Genomic DNA, 19,003 nt, shown 5'->3' with positions numbered 1-19,003 from the left:
AAACTATTTTCCCAGAGCAAAACAGAGGCATGGCAAGAAGGCGCGAGGTTTTTTGGTGACAGGTTCATTTACATTTTACATCGAGAGCGTTTTGCTGATGCAAGTGTTCACAGCCACTTACATTAAGTGCCTTGAAGTTGATTAAATGAGCGCTGGTGTCACAATAATCCTCTCGAACCAAATCTTATCAGGGCTGCAGAGCATGCACGCCACACTCCATCTCTCCATCTCATACTCGGGCTGCAGATTTTTGTTCTGCACAACAACAAAAAAATAGTCCCAGAGTGTGTTGCTTTGTTTTCTGTTGCATTCAATAATCCCATTCAATAATGTGGAGCTTGAAGGTTTATGGCGGTGTCACTTATTCCAAAGATGCCCTGTTACGCTTTTGCACCATGCCAATCATTGCACTGCTGTTAAACCTTCTATAAAAGATAGTTGTGTCACAGCGGAGGAGAAAGGTGAGCAGAGCACAGGAGAGGAAAAAGAGAGAGACGAGAAAGAAAGTGTGACAGAGGAGGGGGGGAAAAAGGGGGGAACAGATGGATGGAGAAGGTGATGAGAGACACAGAAAAAAGAGAGACAAACAGAATGTGAGTGGCCAAAGAGAGGTCGAAGAAAGGACGCGGCATGGAAACAAGAGATGAGAGGACGAGCGGGAGAGCGTGCGTGTCAGGTAAAAAGAGAGAGATGGGGAGTGAGAGGAGGGCTGGCCCGTGATATATGACGGCGGCTAGGTGTCTTGGCAGATGTTACTTGATCAGACAGGCACACTGTGGGTGGAGAGAGCATGCAGCTTTGCACGGACAGAGAGAAGATAGGTTCAGGGGAAATTGGAGGAAGGTGATGAAAAAATGGACAAACAAAACAACAGTTTTTTTTTTCTTTTTTGGGGGGAATGTAAAGATGTTCCCAGATGTGTGATCCTCTAGTTGTGTATGCTAGTTTCTGATCATATGTATGCGTCTCGTAGCAGAAGCAGTGGTGCAAATTCACACATTTTGACGATGCAGGATGGTTTTAATCCGTCACATCATTCAGTCAGGGTCAGTAAGTACTTCTGCTCAACCATTTATGAGGGAGCGCTATTTCAGAGTGCAGATAAGCACTCAATAGACCGCTATCATAAAGTCCCGACCTGGGATGGTTGGAGTGTTTGTGGTGCACAGTAATAGTAATGGAGAACACAAAGTTCCCAAAAAGTTCCGTTTCTGCACTCACACATCTGAAAGTAAACGTATAAGCTTCAAAGTAAACCAATTTTAAATGCCTCGAAAATGTGGATAAAACTTGTAGATACTTGTATTCCTGTGTTCCGACTGACTGGTCACCAGACTATTGCTTGAGCCCGTCTGACTGCTGAAAAGAGAACAAAATTTGAATTTCAGCAGTACTTTCCCCTGAAGCTAGAGCGACTGTGTAGGGAGTCACAGCTCCCCACAGCTTTCCCCTTGAATGCACTTGATTTAAAAATGATCAAAAGTGATTGTTGAGAACTAAGATTTTCATTTATTGCTGCCAATTCACATCCCATATGCCATATTTAAAAATAAAAATTAAAAAAAAGTTTAAATAATGTGAGAGAAGACAGATTCTCCTTATTGTCCAGAAGGATCATTGACATCTAAATGAGTCTGGACCCTTAAGACATCCAGCTGACCAGCAGAAAGACATTTGTCTTTCCTCAGTGGCAGCCTTAGTTATCCAACCCTGAGTGACAAAGATTGGATTAGCCACACGCCAAATGTCACTGACTAAGCCTGAGAGGGGAGAGGATGCGGCCGAGAAAAGAGAGCACAGAGTGAGGAATGAGAAAAGATAAGGTCTTTGTTGCTTTCTGCCTTTCTTTCATTAACACTAAAGAAACAATCTGTTTGTCCTATCAGGCAACATGGAGGTGAATGGAAGACAAGTGCTTGGCGATGCCACCAAAACCAAACCGTTAAAGGGAAAATATACGAGAATTCAACCTTTTTATGCTTTGGCAAAGATGTTTAAAATCTAAATTCACCCATAATTCACTCAAATAGATTCAATAAAATAGGGCCTAGCCATTATACATTTCCCCAAAATAGATTCACTACACCTGCACTTTAAAGTAGTACTTGATAATATCTCTCTTTGCAGATGACTCCACCCTTTATATCAATGTATTGACAAGAAGCACACGGACCATATCAAACAATAGTTGCATGCAATTAGTTCACATTCCACAGGATTTGCTGAACTTTCTTAGGATCTTTAGTAGCAAGCCATTAGTTAAATGAATTCCTCATAATGTAACATGGGACTACCGTATTAAAGTAATATCTCTACTGAAACGATTCTCTGAATGCTCAAACTCCAATCAGCCATTCAGTAAAGTTCTTAGCCGCTCTTTGTGTCTTTTTTTCTTTTCAGGTGAGATGGAAGAACTGGAGGCCCAGTGGCTGACAGGAATTTGTCACAACGAGAAAAACGAGGTCATGTCCAGTCAGCTGGACGTCGACAACATGGCTGGGGTCTTCTACATGCTGGCTACTGCTATGGGGCTCTCCCTCATCACATTCGTGTCCGAGCACCTCTTCTACTGGAGGCTCAGATACTGCTTCACTGGGGTCTGCACCGGCACGCCCGGTCTTCTCTTCTCCATCAGTCGGGTAAGGACCAGTCTTTGTAGAGGTTTGTGTTTGCATGTGCCAGCATGTTGAAGCTGTTTTTTTCGACTACATTGTGTTTTGGGTGAACATTAAAAGTGCAACATCGTGTATTACATTTTAAACACATATCTTGAAACAAATTTGAATTTGGCCCAGTTGTCAACTAAAACAAAAAGGCCATCGAGTGTTTGCACGCACGTGCAAATGTGTGGTCATGTGACTCTGAACCCTGGGTGGTCTGACTGGGTTAACAGTGGTCACGTTTAGGGCTATAAGGTGCAATAAAGCCCTGCCACTGAACTTGGGGCTAATGCTGTATTAATGGGGTCAAAAAGACGGGGCTTAGAGCAGAGCAAAGCATGCACACATGCGCACACTCCTGCAGAGAACGGAGCAACCACTGATGTAAGACACTGCATGAAACAAGGGGGAAGGAGGGAGGGCTGCACAATGTAGGATGAGACGGGATGGGAGGGGGGATCACAAGGCAGCTCTGAATATCGATAAAAATAGATCCTAATTGCAGCATGTTTTGGGATGAAATCAAGGCAAACCCACGCTAAATCAATCTAGTCCCTCACATTCTTTTAAAAGGTCAGCATTCGCCCTTGTTGCGTGTAAGAACAGAACACACGGACGTGCATGCCTAAAAGCACTGCAGTGTCTCTTCTTTTTTTTTTCTTTTTTTTTTTTTAAAGCACAGTGTGACTCTGTTTTCAAAGTTAACAGAAGGGGGAAGAAAACTTTCAGACGACAAAGCGAGGTTCTTGAAAAGAAGGAGGTATTTCAGAGCCATTTTAAGGAGTGGTTTTAGGCCAAAGACGCTCTGATTTGTGCTGATACGCTTTACACACTATATGCTGAAAAAGCACTTACAATTCAATTACAGGGTTAGTTTATAAGTATTTTAAGAGCTAACTGAGGGTCTCAGTTAGGGTAGAGTTTGCATTTGTCTATCATTGTAAGGGCTGTTCTTGAAAACATGAAAAGATAGCTCCATATATTATTTTAAGGCTTTCTATTGACTGCTGATAGTAGTATGAAGGGTAGTTGTTCCCATTTAGTGTTGATTCTTCTCAAAGAATCCCTCAAATCCCTCAATCCCTCAAGGCTTTGTGCATATCGCCACCAGACACAATGGCACTGGCAGGATAGGTTTCCACACACGTGATAAGGGACTGAGCGAACAAGAAGCAACAAGAGGAAGAGCTGCTGTTGGAAAGGTTGCCCGCTAAAACAACCTATACCTTTCTAAACTCTGATTAAACACAAGTACCAGACAACCGACCTCAGAAGCAAACACCAGCCTAACATTGGGACCAATCTATTGTAGTATTATACACCATTTAAGCTATTCCGGAGGAAAACAAAGTAAAAGTAGGTATTGAGCCAGAATCATGACTGCGACATGTTGCCCTTTTCAGCTCATCAGCCCTACAAAGCCGATGTCATCTAGAGAAACTGAGTGAAGACATACTGTGGAAAGATATCAATCATCCAGGCTTAGAAACCAATCAATGATGGGGATGTTTGGAATCTTAGATGGTTTTCGGACTAGCTGTTCACTGCCTTCTGCCATGCCACGAATGCTAGTGGTATTAGCATGCTCAGTGCTAGCATTGCACTCGGCACAAGCTTTTGCTACAAAGTTGAATGTAATAACCCTCGACCGTTACCATTACTAGTCACGTTCCGCCACATTGTTGAGTGCAACTACAGAAAAGAAAAGAAAAAAAAGAATCAATCGCAGGATCTGCCATTGTGACAGCTTTATTTTCATAGACGAATGAATTGTATGCACATAGGACTCCACTTGGCGTCGCCAATGATAAGAGAGAGATGAAAGATACTGTCTACGGTTTCACATAGTTTTAGGTTGTTTTCTCCAGGTCTTTTAATAATATAACTGTGCGATAGTAGTAGATGATTTTTTTTTCAGACAGTTACGTTCTATCTCTTTTCTAAAAAAATAACTCCTTACATTTTTCATGTAGTTTTTCCTTCACCAGGATAAAATGAATCTCACATGGTTGTTTCAAAGGGGGTGCAGTTTATATTGTTCTGTATAAAAGAAACAAAAAACAGTCCCATGTACATAACTACACTTTCAAGTTGTGTTAAAGGTGATAAAGGATCACCCTCGCTCAATCTTCTTTGATATGCTGAGTTACTACCAATTAAATACAGGTTTATAATAATGCAGAGAGCACACATATTTTTGGTCATGGTATCTAAGTAATCATAATTCTACTTTTTTCTCTCCACTTTTCTCCCAATCCCTCCTTACATTTGATTCGCATTCCCTCATTCCATTTTGTCTCTTCCCTCGGCCTCTCCTCTCCCCCTGTCATTTTCTCCCTTCATTCCACATGTTCATCCATATGCCTCCATGCAGGGAATCTGGAGTTGCATCCATGGAGTCCATATTGACATGAAGAAAAAGACAGATCTGGACTTTAGCCCTCAGGACAAAATGCTTAAGCTCATTAAGTCAGCCAAACAGATGACTAACATGTCCAACCTGAGTGGCTCCCACATGAACTCCCCGAAACGCGAGTTCATGCACTCAGCTGGCCCAATGATTATGGACATGATGGCAGAGAAGGGCAACTTCATCTATGCTGACAACAGAAGCTATGCTCCCAAAGATATGATCTATGGGGACACTGGGGACTTGCAGTCTTATCTTGCTAGTCGCCACAAAGACCACCTTAACAACTACATCTTTCAGGGAGGACAGCATCCTCTGACCCTTAATGATGCCAATCCTAACACGGTAGAGGTAGCAGTGAGTGCAGACGCAGTCCAAACCAATGCCAAGCCACAGCGGACCCTGTGGAAGAAGTCGGTGGACACTCTCCGCTCTGTGCCACCTGGACCTCCTCCGATGCCGGACATGCTGATGCCGGACCCACGAATGTCGATGAAGAGTCAGCGCTACCTGCCTGAGGACGCAGCCCACTCAGACATCTCTGACTGCTCCAGCAGGGCCGCCTCCTACAAGGACCCAGAAAACAACAAGCACTTGAAGCCCAAGGACAACTTAAAAAAAAGAGCGGTGAATCCAAAATACCCAAGGGACTGCAGTGAGGTGGAACTGTCCTACTTAAAGACTAAGCAGGTCAGCAGTGGAACCAACCAAAGTGGAAGAGGAGGAGGAGGAGAGAAAATCTACACTATTGACTCAGACCGAGAGTTGAGCCTGCACTCAGACCCTATTCATTACCGTGAGAGTCGTGGCCTTGCCGCCGATGACTTAGATTATCCCGAGATCTACTCGGACCACAGTGACAACTATAGAAAGTGTGAACAGCCCATTATTCATCTGAACTCTTCACCTTTGCATCACGGCGATTCAGATCTTCTACCAGACACATCTTACTCGAAACACTACAGCCTGAAAGACAAAAACCTTTCCCCACACGAGTCCATTGATCGCTATAAACAGACACACTGCCGATCCTGCTTGTCAAAAGTGACGGCTAGCTACCCACAAGCAGGGTCATACCCCCCTACCGTTGCACCCGCTGCACCTGCTGCCACGCGCTCACCATACAATCGTTGTGAAGCGTGCCTCCACACGGCCAATCTCTACGACATCAGCGAGGACCAGCTTCTTGCAGACTCCTTGGTCAGCCCTTCCTTGCACCACCAACAGCAGCAGCAAACAGATGATATGTTTGGTCTGTACTGGCCACAGACGGATGGGCCTCACGTCCAAAAGAGAAACCGCTTGAGGCTGAGTCGTCAGCATTCTTTTGACAACATTATGCTAGAAAAGCCCAAGGATGTAGACCTGGGGCGACCAGCACGCAGTGTCAGCCTCAAGGAGAAGGATCGCTTTCTGGACTCCACATCTGACTCCCACTATGCGAACCTCTTCGGCATGCGTCCCTACTCCGGAAGACTGTTTGGCACTGGGTCTAAATCAATGATGTTTAACCACAACCTGGAGGAAAGCAAAAGGAGCAAGTCCCTGTACCCAGCCCATGGCTCGGAAAACCCTTTCCTCAGCCACTCGCTGAGGGATGACACCAGCAGCAGACTGGTTCATGGGCGTAGCTCCTCTGATATTTACAAACAGCTGGCTGTGGCCTCACCTGTAGCTGTTCTTGGAGCGGCCCCCATCAAAACACGCAACGATGCGAACAATCTCCGCTCTTCCGTTAAATCCACCACTTCTTACTGCTCAAGGGATGGGCGGATAGCCAATGACATGTACAATAAAGAGCATGTGATGCCTTACTCAGCCAATAAGACTAGTGCATACCCAGCCCCACGTGGCGTCCTAAACTCAGCCCAGTTCAGCAATAGACGGGTGTATAAAAAAATCCCCAGCCTGGAGTCAGATGTTTAGTTGATATAAGAAATATTATGTTCTCTCCTCTTTAATCCTCTCTGGGTTTGTATTATAATTTATCAACTATGTTATCCACCAATGGATGCCATAGCCACACTGCGTTTTTCTTCTTCTCTTTGACATTGTACTTCAAAAGAACTTGTGCCCATGGGTATGATGGTATTACTATTACTCTATTTGCAGATGATATCATCATTTTTGTCTATTCTCTGCCATGTACCAATGAGTTGGCCGCAAGGCTGACACTCTGCCATTAGGTATCCTGGTGTATAGGGGAGGGGAATCATTAACCCCTTGTGTGGTTAAAAAGGTGAAGGGTACTGTATAACCCCATGAATGGAGGACCCCTGTAGGTGTTATTGGAAAGAGGCATTGGATGAGTGAAGAAGTGGTTCGTAGGGTCGGAGAAAAATACATAAGAATGGAATTGGAGGGATGGGAGATGACCTCTCTTTCAATCTCCTCTTCTTTCTTTCTTTCGTTCTTTTTCCTTTCCACCTCCACTGTCAAAATGTTGGCTCGCTGGTTCACAAGAAGAGGCCTGACAGGGAGACCAGATGGGCTTGTTTGATGTCCAAGCCAGACATGGAGGCATCCCAGGAGGGCAGAGGCGTCACAGTGCGCTAGTGCAACGGTCTGCTACTTGTTAGCCTGACAAATCTGGCCTCCGAGACACCTGGCAGTGTAAGAGGGGAAATATGATTGACTAAATGGCAGAGAGGGGAGCCTCCAGTAGGTCTTGATTGTCAGGAATCAGTGGGTTTCTTAAGATTTGGTTTTATGTGGTAAGTCCAGACTATGGGTCAGGATAATGATGAGAAGCTGAGAGTAATGTAGGTGCTATCAATGAATATTGTTTACAGACTGACGGATAGAAAAGACAGACGGACAAAAAAACAGATAGAAAAAGGAAAGACAAGCAGGTAACCTGAGGCAGTTGAAGGGCATTTCATTTGTGGCTCTGCACATAGAAAATAATAGCAAAGTATTGCTTTTTTATTCTATTTAACTATAAGATTTATTAGGGATTCTGGCATCCGGATCCCCCTATGTAGGATTTTAGTGTTTGCTTATTTGGTAGCACAGTAGCCATTAGTTTTTAAATCCTCTCTCCCACATTTGCTTTTGAAAAAGCATAGCTTTCTGAAAAATAACATGAAGAGTAGTGGATTATTTTGCATGTGTTGATTTTTTTCAGTGTCGGAGAAGACAAAATACACACAAATACACTTGCTGACACATATTTTACATGTTTTTTGAACAGGGACTGTGTCTCGCAAGACTTGGTGGATGGATATTTGTACAATCGATCCTTTCTCCTTGACCTTTGTGCTTAGTAAAAAAAACAGTGTCATGCTGTGGATCTTGCTGGGAAAGCGCGACAAAACAGTGGAAGGGAAGAGAGCAAAGAGGAGATAAACAAGGGAGAAAAGGATAAAATGACAACTGCGTCCATCACCTTATCGGATGTGGGTGGGCAGGGCACCGATGTATTTTTGTCCTTTGACCTCCTATCACTGAAAAACAGGGTATTAGCTATATAAAAAAAAACACTGACATTTGTTTCTTTCCTTCCTCCTTTCTTCTTCCCTTCCTTGGTCAACATGACACATCACTAGAGTGTTGGAAAACTTTAGAACTACACTTTATTTCTTTCAATTTTTGTAAAATTGAACTCTGAGTGGTTGGTTAGAAGAGTACTAGCGGTGCTACGCGGTATCTAACCAGATCAGTCTTGCTGTGGAATGAGTTAACAATTATTGGTCATCAATTAATGTTGACCCACAATCAACCAGGGCTCTTGAGGATCTGAGGACTACTTGAGACGGATCCCTTGTTTACCTTCATTGTGTTGTTTGGGTGGGGATGTGGGATGGGTTTGGACTGGGCAAGATGGAGAGGAATGGAGTCGAGGTGTCTCCGCTGTTATGTGATCATCAATCATGTATCCATCTTAGTGTGGAATAAGTTGTGTGTGTGCATGGCAGAACTTTGGTAAGCTTGAAGTCTTAACCATCACAATTGCTTCCTAATCTGATTGTTTTTGCATAAGTATGTCTGATTATTTGTCTGTTTGTTCTTTTTAATAACACTTAGCAGGAAAGACTTGCACATGCACATACTTCCATGTACACTCGTGCCCACACGAAAAAAAAACAACAAAAAAAAAATCATGTTTTTTGTAGCATTATACTGTACAAATTGTACAGTCAACAGAAAAATCATGTATCCATCTTAAACTGGCTGGTTGATTTGCTTGATTGATTGGATTCACAAAGCCAAATTGTATCAAATAAAATACCTCAGGATGATTCTGTGCATTTTGGGGGAGCTTCAACCGTAGCAACAGGACATGATGTGGCGCAGATTTTTTTTGTAGAAAAATTCAAATTAAAAAGGGAAAAAAAAAAACAAAAAAAAAAATACAAGAACATGATTTATAACGGCTGCAGTGCAGAATCAAACTTTTCTCCTTTTAATGTTTACCAGTCCTAGGTCTTCCAGTTCGGCTCTTTGTCCGAGCTCATGCAACCCAAGTAAAGAGAGAAGAAGAGGAAGAGGAGGAGGGGAGGCAGGAAGGAGGAAGGGATGGCGTTAGGGGGCTTGGATGGTTTTTGTATGTTTTTTTGCTCAGTTAAGAGTTTTGTGTAAAGCTTTGTCGCTTTCCAAACTGAGCAGCCTTGACAAAAATGGAGGATGCTTATTGAACATCCAAACCTGAAAAGCTTCCCTTAGGTGGAATATTCAAACAGGAATCTCTCTCTTTTTTTTCTTCTCCTCTGCTTTTAATGGCAGTTTACTGCATTAGCCACTGTGTTTCAATCGAAGCTCCGACTTTAACAACCATGGTCATATCGCCCTTTTGTACTCTTGGAATACTGCAGTGAACCTCTCCTAGCTTCCCAATCTGCCACCCTGATGTGACTGAAGAGCGACATTTGTCTTTTTTTGCATCTTATCTGCATATTTATTATTATCATATTTATCTTCACATGCTGCTTGCGTGAGCTGACAGGTGAACAATATGCACATGTAAAAAAAAAAAAAAAAAGTTATATCAAACAGCACCCTCGCATTTTATGAACTCATGATGATTTGTTCTATTTGTTCTACTTTTACAGAACTGTCATGTAAACTGATGCTGTTTTATGTTCAAACACACAAACATACACACACACACACACACACACACACACACTCAGACACACCCCTGTGATGACAACCCTGCTCTTTTTAATGACAAAAATGTATTTTAATTACATTTAATGATAAATAATGAGGTGATGGCATGCAACCCCAGATGTAACAATTTTAATGTTTTCTGTTTCTTTTTCTTTTGTTAATTATTTTTGTTATGATGTTATGATCACTAATGCGTTGTAACCAGGTGTGAGTATATACATATTTGAGAGAAAAAAAAATTATCTATGTTGAACTCGATGAAGATGCTGCTGCTGTTTTTTTGGGGAGACGGGGAGGACTTGACCCCCAGTGCAACTTCCTCACTGGCTGAACAGGTCACTATCAGGCCCGGTTTTGCCCGGTGGGGTTGGCGGGGTCAGGGGGTCAGGGCTTGGTTTCGGTAAGGCGGGACATCCTTGCTCTTCCTCCAATGGCAGGTGAGAATTACTGTATCACCAGCTCTGCTTCTCTCTTCCCTCTCCTTCATGTGTAGTCAGGACTTCAACTGTAAAGAAGATAAAAGGAAAAAAAAGCAACCCTCTACTTTGAGTCTGCTATCCCTCCAAAGATACGAGACCTCTTTCTTTATGGTTTGCTGTAAGAATAGAGCTTTTTTTTTAACTAATACTTCCTGAAAGACTTTTAAGGAACTATTTTGAATATATTTAGAAACGACACCTGTATACATCGCTTGTAAATTCATACTGGAATACATCATCATGGAGAATTATAAATGATAAAGAGTAAAAACAATATTTTTTGTGTGAATTTCACAGGAGCTCTTCTGTACAGTGGCACTGTTTCTCTCTTTCTTTCTCTCTCTCTCTTTCTATCTCTCTGTCTCTCTCCCTCTCTCTGTAGAGCGACTAGAATAAAACTTCACCATTCACAAGGTTTGCTGTCCTGTCAACATTTACAATATACACACCAGGCTCTGTGTCTGCCTCACCTCATATGAAAGGAACCCCTTTTATCAGTTTAGGCTGCCGGATGATTTAACAGGAAATGAGAAATGCCTGATATTCCATCGACTACTTTTATTTTTGCAGGTGGAGATATTGGTTGGGTTTTTTTCTGTCCGTGGTAAAAAAAAAAATCACAATCAGTACACATTCAGTGAGAAAGATGCTTTTATTATTAAGGGGTAAAAAGCCTACTTCCTGAATAACATGAAAGTCATATTGTACACACGGTATAATTATCAGATGCATCCTTCAACCTTTAAATTCATTGTAACATAAATATATTTGAATTTTCACAATTTAGAATTTTTGTTAAAATCATGATTTCTTTTCAGTGATTCTTTCGTTATATTCAGCATTTCTTAATGCTCAGTGTTTTCCTTTTAGATGAGTTGCATTTACAACATCAATGTCTAAGAACTATTATCAGTAATATGATCATTGTAGTGTTTTTTATGCTCTGAAAATATGACCATGGTAATACTGTGATGCTCTGTGACAGTATTCCTACATGAAAGTGAAGCACACCACCGAGACAAACACCCCATGGACCTTCACAGACCATACTTTAGATTTCTCCCAAATGTCAACTTCAGGTGTTGAAAAATAAAGTCAATTCTACAGTTGAAAAAAAAAAACAAAAAAAAAAAACAGTGCAGTTCCTCAAACGTCCACTTGAAGCTGGCCACAAAAGTATAGCAATCTCTATGGTCCCATATTAAAATGCCTATTTTTACAGCAGAAATAAACATGTTAACAGCCTGGTTGTTCTGGCTTCTTTCTATATACACAGGAAGTGCACAGGGGCAGACGTTTTTTATAATAAATAACCAATCAGTTCTCATTTTATGTTTAAAAGTTCATACATTTGCAGGGTCTTGGCTAAGGTTACTGACAGATGAGTGTGTTATAGCTGTTTGCCAGGAGGCATAAGGCCCACCTCATGTCTCCCTCTTTGCCTGTTACTAGATTATTTGAAAGTAAGATGGAGTAATCATTTCAAATATGGTGATCACCATTTTGGACTAAAAAACAACAACACCTCTTTAGAAGCTGATGGGTGATGTAACAGAGTCTACGTCCATGATAGGTGTATATTTGTTTTTGGGTTTTTTTTTTTATCATAGGCGTATATTTGGATTATCCCAACCGAGCCAGACACCTTTTACAGGGTTGGTTGTTGTTTTTTAACCAACAGCCAATGATTGTTTCTTTGGTTATTTTTAGTGATCTTTTAACCCTTGGTTCAAGCAATGTTTTCTACGTGTAGTTATCTTTTGGCTACACAACATTTTTTAGATAAAACTACGAAGCTCTGTTTTTCCCAACTCGGAGACCTAGAGACTGCTGCTTAAAGGGCGTGTGAGTGACAGGTTATGTTAAGAGTCAGATTGGCTACATTTCCGAGGTCTTACCGCAATCCTGCTAGCCACTTCTTCCACTCTACTTTCTCTCAGCCCTTTGGCCTTCCATTTGGCCTCGATAGCTTATTGGGACCAAAGAGAAATAACTAGAGCTTACTCATCATCATTTTTGCTGATAGTCCAGTTCAGGTATGAAGCCACCCTGCGAGGAGTATAGACAACCTGCTGGATGGGGTTTCTGAGGAAGGTTGGAAGGTGTGTGAGAGACAGCAAAGGAGATAGCCAGAGTCTCGGGGGAGGGGCAGTAATTGAAATGGGGGGTGTCACCCATCAGATTACACGGAGACAACAACAGTGTGGTCCAAACAGAGCGGTACGGAGGATCCACTATGCGTGTTTGTGGCTTTGTGTGCGTTGTGTGAGTGGCTGTATCAGCCAGCTCGACTAAAAGGCCGTGGCAGATCATTCCTCTTCTGCCGGGCTCCACATAAAAGAATGTGAAGATGGAGGAAAGAGCACTCGTTTGTTTTGTCATTTTCCATTCTGCCCTTTGGACCTCAGAAAATGAGCTCCCATTTGATTCTGGGAGACAAACAATTGGCATGGTCAGGTCCCCCCTGGCCTTTAAGCTTGTGTGTGGGTGTGTGTGTTGTTGTTATGTGTGTCTGACGAGTGTATCTCTAAGTTAGATTCAAAAGCTCTTTTGGACTTTGGACTCTTCATAAATCCATCAATAATCTTTAAACATATCTTACCTCTTCAAACACACATATACACACACACACAGATACACACACACAGCCCTGCCAACTAAACTCTTAATTATTCTCAACTACTTTAAAGGAGCCCAGGGAGGAAGAAATGGGTCTGATTATAAAGGAGGAAAAAAGGATCAAAGTCTGTGCTTTAGCTCAATATACGTTCCTATCAATGGTCTCCTCACACAAAAGAGCCTCGCCTTAATGGGAACCTTTGAAGGGTGAATGCTGTCCACACTTCTTCTGAAATAGGATATTACTGGTTATTTCATCACGTGTGTTTTAAAGGCACATCACATGTTAAATCACAAGGGTGATACACTCTGAAAACCAAGAAGATGCTATTATAAATTGATGAATATGCTTCTGTTTGAAAATTTGGCAGCTAAAGTTGAAGTGTTTGAACGTCCTTTTTTTCCCCAAATGCTGGTATTTTTTGTAATGTTTTCAAACGGAACAACTCTCTCTCTCTCAAACCTTCATATGCCGCTATTAACATGCAAGAGATAATTGACTGACGGTGATCAGGGCAACCGCAAAAGTATTGTTTGGACTTCACTGTCGGCAAATACCCAATGCCTGCTCAAACATGATTTGCCAATATTTCAACTAATAAGACAATATGCAAAATTGAATCGTAATGTTTAAACTGTTTTTCTTATTTATTCTCTTAGGATCTTTAGAGGTTGCAGTCTTTCAAGTACAAATCTGACTTTTTTGTTTTGTTTCTTGTGCACCATATTTTGGATTCAAGACATTTTTTATTTTAGAGGACAGCTAATTTGTTGTTGAATCTAGCCCTTTATTTTAACTTCAAGTGAACAGGATGTAGAAATTAAGACCCAGAATCCGTCCCAGATTTCTTACATGACAACCTTACTGAGGGAGAGATGACTTCACATTCTGTGCAAAAACAAGAGGAATGTTACATTTACCAGTAAGTCTTGGATTTACAAAAAGTGAAAACGTAATCACAGGCTGTGTCTCAGCTCTCGGGCTGCATGCTGAGAGGGGTACATTTTAAAAATGACTGCGTCACAGATGAACATCCAAAGCTGTCCCATTTCAAAGACTTCTTCAAGTGAGGCAGACGATTGTGTCCTACTTCTTCCGTGCAATGAAGGATCCATCTGCTGCATTTTAAATGCAAGTAATTGGAATCAACTCAGTGGAGAAAAGCTAGTGTACAAATGTTTAAAATGAAAACAAAAGGCTTCATGAAACTTCAACTTGTTTAAAATGATAATAGGTTAAGTTATGTAACGTTGGTTATTTTAGCTAGTTCTGATACTTCTGTTGAGGTTACTATTGGTAACGGAGTTTGTGCTTAACAACAAAAAGGGTAAAGGGCGGGAACTGCTCGTGATGCAAACAGAAAATCCTCTGTAGAGGCAGACCAACCCATTCCAGTTTGATGGTGTACCCAGTCCTCGGTCCTTCAAAAGAATGCTATGCCTGAATTGGCACATACATTACACTTTAAGACTGGTCTGAAAATACATGTATTTTATTAAACTCTAAACTTTTATTTATAACGTTTAACAAATATAGAAACATGTTCCACGATATCATATTTGCAGAAAGGAAGAAAGTTAAAAGTACACCTAATTTCAATTACAGTAAGATTCCCTGAAACATACTTTAAATCTCTTTTTCTCCTTAAGATACAATATGTAGAATCTGCTTGGTAAATAATGTATAACATGTACACATATTAATTCACTGTGAATAAAAAATAAGGCTTTAGCCTGCACGCACATTTTTTTTTACCTTTCTCCTCTCCAGACTTAAAAACATCTCCAAACAAATCAGTCAAATCAGTTTTGAAAGGACACAGTAATCACATTATTCTGAAAATATTGCTCGCACTGTGTTTGTTTCCTGTTGTTTTGATTTCAGGACCATAATGGAATCTGATTTATGACTGTCTAAAGAGAGATGAAAGACGGATATGGGGATAACATGTTTGACATTGTTTATGTTAATGGATTTGTGATGCCATTCACTGAGAAAGTTTGTTGATGTCGGCTAATGGAGGGAGAAAGGAAGTGAAGGAGGGGCAGAGGTATAAAAGGAGGGCGGAAGCAAAGGAGAGGAGGAAACTTTGCATTTGTTTATTGTCATTTGAATAATTTGAAAATGGGAGACAAATAGGGCTTTCACGTATATGCTCTAAACCTCATAACTTTGACTTGCCAGCCCCCTGGTAAATTGTCCCTCTGAAGTCAGGGTGAGCTGACGTGAGAATGAGCTGGAAATATTCCGGAAAATTCAATGACAGTAAATTGTATCCTGAGCCTGATGTGGGACTGGTGCGATCAACTATTAACTTAAAATAAGTTTGATAAATTTGGCTAATATTAGCATTTCTAACAGCAACAGCCTTCGGTCGTTCTTGCAGGTTAACATGTACATGACTGTGCTAAATGTGGCTACCACTCCGATTGGAATGCCAGTTTAACCTGACAAATATGACTTTGTTTACAACTCTAGATCAACTGCACCGTGCTGCCGCTGTCCTGTCGTTTCCTTTAGAATTATAATGCCGCTGGATCTACGGCCCCTACTAGTGGAAGGTGCGTACGCTACACAACAGTTGACAAGTGGTGGTGCGTTTGACAAATAGCAGTCGGAAAGTTCATTGAACCAAATGGGAACAATGTAACACTTCATCATCAGACTTTATATGTGGAAGTGACCTAAGACAAAAACCAACCCATTTAAATTCAGTGGCCTGTAGGAAACTTTAAATAAATGTATTACTTAATTCTACCCTTTTCATTTAAAGATGGAAATACAGAAAAAAAGGAAAGTCATTTCATGTATCAAGACTTTTTATATGATACATATACCTCGCTCCATAGTTATAAAACAAGTAGTGTCTCATAAACTTTGTGTCTGCGATGTAATTGTATTGATCTTCTCTGCTCTGTGTGATTACAGCCCTTCGGGTCTAATATCACTAAGAGCTTTAAAGCCTTACAGATTGACTTTAACCTTCTTGCTGTCACCTCCAACACAGTTACAGACCTTTTCATTTGTCAGGCTATATTACAGTTGTTCACCTGGGATTTCATTGGCCTGTAATGGCCTCATGTGGGACACAAATCAAGAATTAAGCTTTGTGCTGTCACCATAGAATACTTCTTTTTATTACTCTTTATTCATTATTCTTTTATTAATCAGTTTATCCTGGTTAAAATTTAAAATCAATTACATGTTTTACTTCCTGAGCTAGAATTCTTCCAGTTCTTTTTCTGCTTTTAATCACTGAGGTTCTTTCACTGTTTCTTAGCTCCAGTATTCTAACTGGAATCCAGTGGTACTGGACAAGACATTGAATTCAAGATTGTCTGGTTACATACATTTATGACTTACATAAGTCCAGATGGGTAGCCCATGGCTAAACTTCTAAATGTTTATTCAACAAATTGATGTTTTACTTAAAAAGGTTTCCCAGCAGAAGATTCCTTTTGTGTGAATTGCCATGAAATGAAAACATAACCTTTTTTTCCACTTCGAGAAGAAATAGGGCATGTGTCGCAATAACACTGTTCTTTTGCACAGGCAGCTCCCATTCTCAATACAAAACCAATGCAGTTCAGTGCATTGAGTGATCCGCTTCATGAGCTCCAAAATGCCCTCGGCGTCAGCAGTTATTTGTTGCTTTGCTCCCAGCACTCTCAGTTGAAAGTAATTCAGCTTTTGTGAAGACCGCAGAGCTTGACAATGTCACCTCTCCCTCCCCAATCCAAAAAAAAAATCAATTTGGGGTGGGACATTTGATATCTGCTTTGACAACAAAAATGGTGGAGGTGGAACTTATCTGACTTTTCTTTTAGAAAGTGAAGATCTCAGATCTAGTGTTGCTTTTAATGCCAGAACAGGATTCCTTTCCTAAAGTGAATGTGGAGACATAAACCAGATGGAAAATAGCAGTCATTTAAATTTTAAATGATGTCTACAAAAGAATGCACACTCTTAGACTTCCTTCATTAACTCCAACTGTGCTTCTTAAATTGTTAGTTGACAGTAAAAATAAGAAAGCAGACCTAAAATGAAGTTTGGGTAAGAAGTTCTTTATAACAACCTTTATTAGCCAATCAACTTCAAATGAACCTGTCCTCCTTCCTGCTTCTGCCAACTCTCATTTCACTGTGGATTGATGCGACTCTCCATCGACACATTCTCAACACTTCAATTCTTGGTTAAAATACCTTTCCCACCAGCACCGGTGCTTCGACTAAATCTGGGTGTATCCTACATCGCCTTAGGCCCTAATATCCCTTTGGGAGTATAACTAATCCTACTTTGGGTCTAATCACCAAATACTTTGTATGCTTTGCGACTATATCAGAGAAATATCTGTTTACTTGTACTCAGATTTATCAGTTCCACATTAGAATTCAGAATGCGTTCATGAGAGACCAGATATTTAGTCCTGCCATTGGGTTCCATGGTTCGTTCACTCATAATGGAGGCTCTCATGATTGAGCTATTATCCTTCTGGCCGTGCAGCATTAGCCATGGGAATGGATGTCCTGGCTGAAAGGAACCGCAGCCACTGTTTCCACAGTCAGCCGTATGTCCTCCTTTAGCTGTCCTTGAGGAGCATGCTGAATCAGTCCTACCTGCTCTAGTTTCTGCGAGCGAGAGCCTCAGCTAAATCTCCAAACTTGTAAAAAGCCAAAGTAAGTGCATGCTTTAGAAATCACATGGGCGTTTTAGCACATCTTTTATCTGGCAGACAAAATCTCTCACGCAGGCATAATGGACACACTGAAGTTCTGCTCAACATAAAAATAATAAAAATGGGTTTCCCCCCCTTCTCTCTCTGCTGGGGATGAAAAGAACAGAGGGAGAAAAGAGCCCATGGGCAAAAGTAACAAAACATGCAACAACAGCCCAATGTCGGCTAACATCTGTGTGTATGTGCGTGCGTGCAGGCAGATTATTATTTTTTTTTTCGTAAGGCAGGCTGCGGCTTTTACCGAGTGCACACTGAATCAAATCAAAGTTTTTGTCCTTTCAACTCATCTGTCTTCTGCCTGGGATTTGTTTCTTCTTTTGTATCCGGAATGTGACCTATCAGTGTTGTACATCTCCATAAAGGGCCCTATAAATCATTGCAGGTGTCTGTAATGTGCCTGCAGGTAATTAATTGCTGTAGTTTTTGAGCCAAGCTGAGCTGAGTGCACAGCAATGGGACAGAAATAAAATACACTGGCTTTTTGTTCCTTCCATGTTGCTGTTACTTTTCATCTTCTGTCAATTTGTACTCCCTTTTATCATCATACTCCAAAATTACACATTACTTTCTTCTCACTGAATGGACGAAATGTGAATGATGGAATTTATTTCAGGATCAAACTGCCTATAACACAAATCTTGAGTTTTATACGCAAGATGGGGCATCTTGCTCAGTGACATTTAAGCAGGGTGAATGGCTGCTGTCGTAATGAAAGTTTGGCAGCTAACACCCTGACCATTTTATGAGGATTGCCCACTAAGTGGCTTGATTTAGGGCAAGAGAAAGGAACGGCTTAAGGCTAGCAGCCATAAGCAGGACAGATGGCCGTGTAGTTTGACCTTATGTCGTGATAAGCATCCTGAGCAATCTGCAGATATGCATCCCTATACACAACAAGCTGCAATGGACAGCAGATAGTAGTGTCAGCAGATGAACAATAATAAATGGGTTTTCTGAGTGTGGCAACATTTTTCTATTGTGTGTTCA

General features: G+C 41.2%; 1 protein-coding gene across 2 annotated transcripts in view; it reads left to right on the top strand.

The window, feature by feature from the left end:
• Positions 1-11,076, top strand: part of grin2aa (glutamate receptor, ionotropic, N-methyl D-aspartate 2A, a) — a gene marked incomplete at its 5' end in the record, with an annotated part of 138,589 nt that extends 127,513 nt beyond the window's left edge. For both annotated transcript variants that reach the window (XM_079366079.1, XM_079366078.1), the window contains 2 exons: positions 2,401-2,639; positions 5,035-11,076. In XM_079366079.1, the coding sequence (XP_079222205.1) occupies positions 2,401-2,639; positions 5,035-6,996 (2,201 nt within the window). In that variant the 3' untranslated portion in view covers positions 6,997-11,076. The remainder of the gene's footprint in view (positions 1-2,400; positions 2,640-5,034) is intronic.
• Positions 11,077-19,003: the final 7,927 nt, after the last annotated feature.

Source organism: Symphodus melops (assembly GCF_947650265.1).
Source record: "Symphodus melops genome assembly, chromosome: 17".
Lineage (NCBI taxonomy): Eukaryota > Metazoa > Chordata > Actinopteri > Labriformes > Labridae > Symphodus > Symphodus melops.
This window is presented reverse-complemented; position numbering and strand designations above follow the sequence as displayed.